The 5,642-nt window shown below is 40.0% G+C and overlaps 1 protein-coding gene across 1 annotated transcript; it reads left to right on the top strand.

Annotated features, from left to right (window-relative positions):
* The first annotated feature begins 958 nt into the window (after window positions 1-958).
* Window positions 959-4,613, top strand: FAM216B (family with sequence similarity 216 member B). Its single transcript, XM_061629348.1, has 2 exons — window positions 959-1,057; window positions 4,164-4,613. Exons 1-2 carry the CDS (start codon window positions 959-961, stop codon window positions 4,611-4,613), a joined length of 549 nt encoding a protein of 182 aa, XP_061485332.1.
* Window positions 4,614-5,642: the final 1,029 nt, after the last annotated feature.

Here is a 5,642-nt window from a genome sequence, read left to right as displayed (position 1 = left end):
CAAGCCCTAGCCAGCTGGGGAGGACTAGCCTCAGAGGGAGGCAATGGGAAAACCCCTCTGAATACCGCTTACCATGAAAACGCTATTCATAGGGTAGCCATAAGTTGGGATCGACTTGAAGGCAGTCCATTTCCATTCCATTTTGACATTCTGAAGATCAAACTGCAAAAAAAGCAATACATTTTGAGATCATTTGATATGGTGTGTAGTGTCTTCAGGCCTGTACCCAGGGGGGTTAATATTCCCCCCATTATTTTAACAAAAAATAATTACATTTATTACTTTTTTTCTGCCCTCCCCTACTTTCTTTGATTCATCTCTTCCCCTCCCCCTAACTTTTAGGCTGGCTACAGGCCTGGCTAGAGGCTTGATTGGGAAAACTGGCGTTCATATCCTTGCTCAGAAATGAAACCAAACTGTCAGCCCAACCTACCATACAAGGCTGCTGTAGGGTAACGTTGTAAAATTACCTGCTGTAAAGATAAAATTGAGAGGAAAGATCATGTACCCTGACGTCATTGGAGGCAGGGTGGAGGAAAAATTAAACAAATTACTTTTTAAAAAGAAAACCCTCTGAAATTAGTAATAAAGTAAAATTATCAGCGCAGAACAGTAACACTTTTTAAAGGAAAGGTGTTTGTGCCTTTAGCGTGCACATCTAGCATATAAGCTCACTGAATTAATAATCATCCTGTGAAGATAAATCCCATGATCTGCGAAGAGACATAGGTGTTTCTGAAGACTAAGCACATAGGTTACTGAAATATGGGAGCCTCTTATAACCTTCTTAATGGAACTTCTGGTGCAAAACAAAAATTATGATTCAGTTTTGCCTCAGCTACATAGTTGTTTTTAATAAATAAGTTCATAATTCTTTTCCAGTGATAGCAAAATTGACTCACTTTTCTCTTATCATTGCAGGCTGCCTTACTGTCTGCATTTTGGAAAGAGGATAAGGATGGAAGAACATTGGAAAAGAAAACCTAGCATCTGCCATGATCCTATGCTTCCATGCATACAATTTCCTTCATCTGCTCAAGGCTCCTCCTTAATGAAGGTATCTGAGGGCTTGATAACCTTATGCCATGTGGCAATCTCAGGATCCAACCCTTTCCATGATTTTATGAAATAAAACAGACAGTTCTTGGTGCTTGATTCATAGTGTCATTCTCAGCATGCTGCACTGATAGATGGCACAGTGTCCCCTGTTACCTCTTTTAGTACTTGCAGGGGGGCCCTGCCCCTCCCAATTTGGCTGTGTAGTGAAGCACGTGCATCCAGCTGCCTGCTCTCTTCTTTCCCCTAAAAGGTCTCTTAGGAAAAGAAAGGAAGATGATTGGGACCATTTTTGCAATGGAAATTGCTGGTGTGGAAGCTATACCATTATTCACTAACAGACAAAAAAAAACCTTGCGGTTTAAGAACGTACTTATAGCCAACAGATAGGTCTATCAAACATTAAAAAGCAAGGAAATTTGGCAGCTATAGGGGAGCAGGAGATCGGACCTCCTGCATGAGATATTGTACTGTCCTACAAATTTGTCAAAATGCAAACACAATTTGGGTTGGCCTTTCACTGTCCAATCCACTTCCTGTGTAGCTTGGAAGAATTGGTAACATCTGCCTCTGAGCATATGGTGAGTGGTGGCAATACCTGCAATTGGCCCAAGTAACAGAAACAAGACATGTGCTGTGCTGATCTTGTTTTAGCAGGAAGGAAGCAATATAATTAAGACTGTTGATATAGTTCATTTTAAATATGTTTGATTTACTTTGCAATTTTTAGTGAAGTTTCCTATAGTAAATCATTTTCTTTTGCTTCTGTTTCTGTGAGTATGCGAAGTACAGCAATACTTTGCAAAATTCACACTAAATAAACTCCAAAAAAAATTGTGGAATAATGGCACTGACTATTCTGCAGACATTCCAGTGGACATGAGGAGTGTCTCAGTTTGCACAAGATAAAGCAGTGGGAGGTGAAATGTATTCTAGCAAATTTCTAGGTGTGCTCTATGTTTTTAATTGACCATGACCACCTTTCCTTAAACATAGTTTAAGTTAAACATATGTTTAAGTTTCCTTAAACATAGTGGTTTAAACATAGCAGGCTGACAACATGCATCTTGGGCAGGCCAAGTGTTTTTTTTCCAACAGCTGAATTCATTGCTTAAGTAGCAACATATTTACATCACACTGCAGTTTCAGATTCAACTGTTAATGCACCCAAAATAGAAATAGATCATAACCTCCAGTTTGAAACACAAAAGGCTGTCTTCACCATCCTATGATATTAACCAATAAAAAGACTTTCAAATTAATTAAATTAAATTAATAAAAATAAATTTGACACAGATTTCTAGGATGAATTATGAAAGAAATATAATTTTCTAGGTTAGATTCTCTGTTAAAAAAGAGAGAAAGAAGTATTTACTTTTTTGTAGTTCCATGTTCAAAGTGTTGAACTTTATTTTTTTTTAAAAAACTTTGTACAAAAGCTAACAGCAGCATCCATTCCAACCATGTATCTGTTTTGAACATTTGGAGAATTAATGTAGCAGATAACATGTTGGAACAGGACTGGGGAGATCTGGGTTCAAATATTTGCTCAGACAATTTGGGCTAATAATTTTCTTTCAGCCTCGTAAGGGTAGCTGAGAGGACAGAAAGGGGACATAGCATGTGTGACACTCTGAGTTTCTGGAAGAAAGGTTTGGATAGAAAGGTAATTAATAATAATAGCAAAGCAAATGTAAATTGGTATATAAACCACATATACCTGTTTTGACTTGTTCCTGGTTTTACTGGCTCTTATCAGCCCTATATCTGTGTTATCCCTGTCTTTGGACTGTGCTGGGGAAGAACCAGGGACAAAAATCCCATTGAGTCAAAGATATGGGGAAATCATGAGGGAAAATGTCTTTTGGAACATATCCTAAGAGAATTCAGATAATAATTTGGAAGGGGGACACAGGGGGGAACTGGGACAACCGAATGGTTATTTTTAAGGGCTTTCAGTGTTAAACAATGTATAATTTTCCTTTTAACTGATGAAGTGATGGATTAATTACTTAAAATTTAAACAGATGCCTTTTTGAAACACTGAGGGAAGTTTGAGGTAATTTCAATTTTTACAAACACTATTCATTATTAGGATAGCTTCATCTTCAATATTATCTTTTTCTTTTACTGTTACAGCAACCTACCAGAACCAAAACAGTAAAAATATTACTTTAAATTACAGCTTTACCAATTACAAATTTCCTTCACTGAAAATTACCCAAATTAATTCATCAACCAAAGTGTTAGTTGCTTAATCTCTCAGTGAAACTAAGATGTATTTATTTGTTTACTTATGAATTATTTAGCTTTGTAGACTACCGTTCATTACATATACTGATCCTAGGACGGTTTCCAGAATATCATAAAATAAACAGTCAGAAAAAATATATATAGCAGTTTAAAAAACTAATTTAAAAAATCAGAACAGTCTAAAAATACTGAAAACGAACGTTGCCCCACTGGTTTACCTCAAATATTTCACCCTAAATAGGAGAATGTTTTTACTTGACAGTGAAAACCAATCAGCGTCTCAGCTGACTGAGCTTCCAGGTATATGGTGTACCACCACAACAGAGCCACAACAGAGAAAGCTCATACTTGTGTCACTACCAGATTACAAAAAGAGCCACCACCACCCCGCCAACTGCAGGACCCAGGACAGATGATATTGGAGAAGACATTTGGACAAAGAGCTGGGTCCTAGGCCATAAAGGACTTTATAAACCAGTACCAAAAACTGTAATTTGACCTGGTAACAGATAGGCAACTGTTGCAGATTCTGCAGTATTTGTGTTATGTGATTGCATGCTGAGGCACCATTCAATATTCATTCTGCACCACCTGCAATCTTTGGACCATCTTCAAGGGCAGCCCGATATAGTATGTATTACAGTAATCTAGCTTGGCAGCCCTGGTTATTTTATACCTCAACATATTTCTATCTTTGTTACTTATTTGCTTTCACAATTATAAAAGAAGCAACAAACAAAAGTCCAGTGTCAGCACAAATGCAAATATTTTTGTATTACGTTGTTTGGGTGGATGGTTTGGGATGTTGATTGCTTGTTTGCTGTATGTAACTAGTATAGGCCTTGTTCTGGCAGGATTTGAAAAGAGGACAGAAGCACTACTTTTACAGCATTATGAGAATATATGACAGCAAAGCGCCGAGGGACATGTTGTACCATCGGTATGTGATCAATCTCCAGCGCCAGAACGTGCTGGGTGAGTGTCAGCCAATGCAGCTACTTGCATCAGCAGCCCAGAGAAATTGGAGAGCAGCAGAGAAAATCCAGGGACTTGAGGGGATTATGAGGCGAGGTTTATGGGCCATGAAGGTACATCAGACACACAGCCGGAGCACACGGTGGTTTATAGGCAGAGTTCAAGCAGCCTTCAGCCAAGAAGCTTTGCCGTTCTCAGCAGGGGCAGTGGAAACAACAGGCAGTGAAATGATGTGGGTCTGGTGTTATTTACGCTATATTCATCCACTGTGCAGTTTGTCTTTAGCTCCTATCCACAGAAATGATACAAACACACACAGAGACAGCTGAAAGATAAATGCTTTAAAATAAATGTTTAGCTGTTACAGCTGCCTTAAAAAGAACAAAACAAACCATCATACTTCTCCCAAATACATGAAACACTGGAGGTTTTCCTCCACATAGCTCCTGATCTGTAGGATCAGGAACCCTGTATCTGAGGGCCAGTCAATAAGAAACACTGTGAAATGAAGGATTACTGTTAAAAGGATAGTGTGATCAGTCCTGTGATCCAGAAAAGACTGCTTCCGTGTTCTCCCAGACTTTTTATAATGGACTTAATGTTTTAGCTCAGTGGTACAGCATATGCTTTCCATACAAAAGGTCCCAGATTCATTCTCCAGCATCTCCAGGTAGAGGCCTGATTCCAGCAGTCGGCCAGGTCAGGCACTGGCACTGCATTTTTGGTAGCTTAAGATGGCAAGCGGCCACCATGCATGGGAACGAAGCTTTGGTCTGATCAAAAGTGCCACTACCTGTCCACTGCTGAAGTGTGTTTGGGTGTGCGGTGGAGGGTGGTGAGTCATGCCACTGTTACCAAAGCACTGGTGGTAGCCAAGAAAGCATATGGCAGCAATGGCTGCCACAAGTAGGGCTGGACCCTGTCCTAGTTGGATGCATTGGGGACCCATCATCAGCATCATGCCAAGAGCACCCGGGTAGTCTGGTGATGGCACTGCCAGCTAGGGTTGAGAAAAACCTACACCGGAAAGTGTGGAGCTGAGAATATCGGGAAGTATGTTCTCTATACAGTAGGGCCCCGCTTTTCGCCATCCCACTTTTCGGTGTTCCGCTAATACGGCGGTTTTCAATTAGAGTAAGGCCCCACTCATACAGTGCTTGTTCCACTTTTACGGCGTTTTTCAGGCGTCGGGTGCCATTTTCTTGAAGGAATTCCGCTTTTCGGCGGGTTTCACTTTTAGGCGGGGGTCTGGAACGTAACCCACTGTATGAGTGCGGCCCTACTGTATACTTTCTGTAGGAGATTGTAGACTAGTCATTCCTAATATTAAGTGTAAGGAAGGAGAAACAGGTGTAATC

The sequence above is a fragment of the Rhineura floridana genome, chromosome 5 (assembly GCF_030035675.1).
Source record: "Rhineura floridana isolate rRhiFlo1 chromosome 5, rRhiFlo1.hap2, whole genome shotgun sequence".
Lineage (NCBI taxonomy): Eukaryota > Metazoa > Chordata > Lepidosauria > Squamata > Rhineuridae > Rhineura > Rhineura floridana.
The sequence above is the reverse complement of the archived record's forward strand: the minus strand, read 5'-3'. Positions and strand labels throughout refer to the sequence as shown.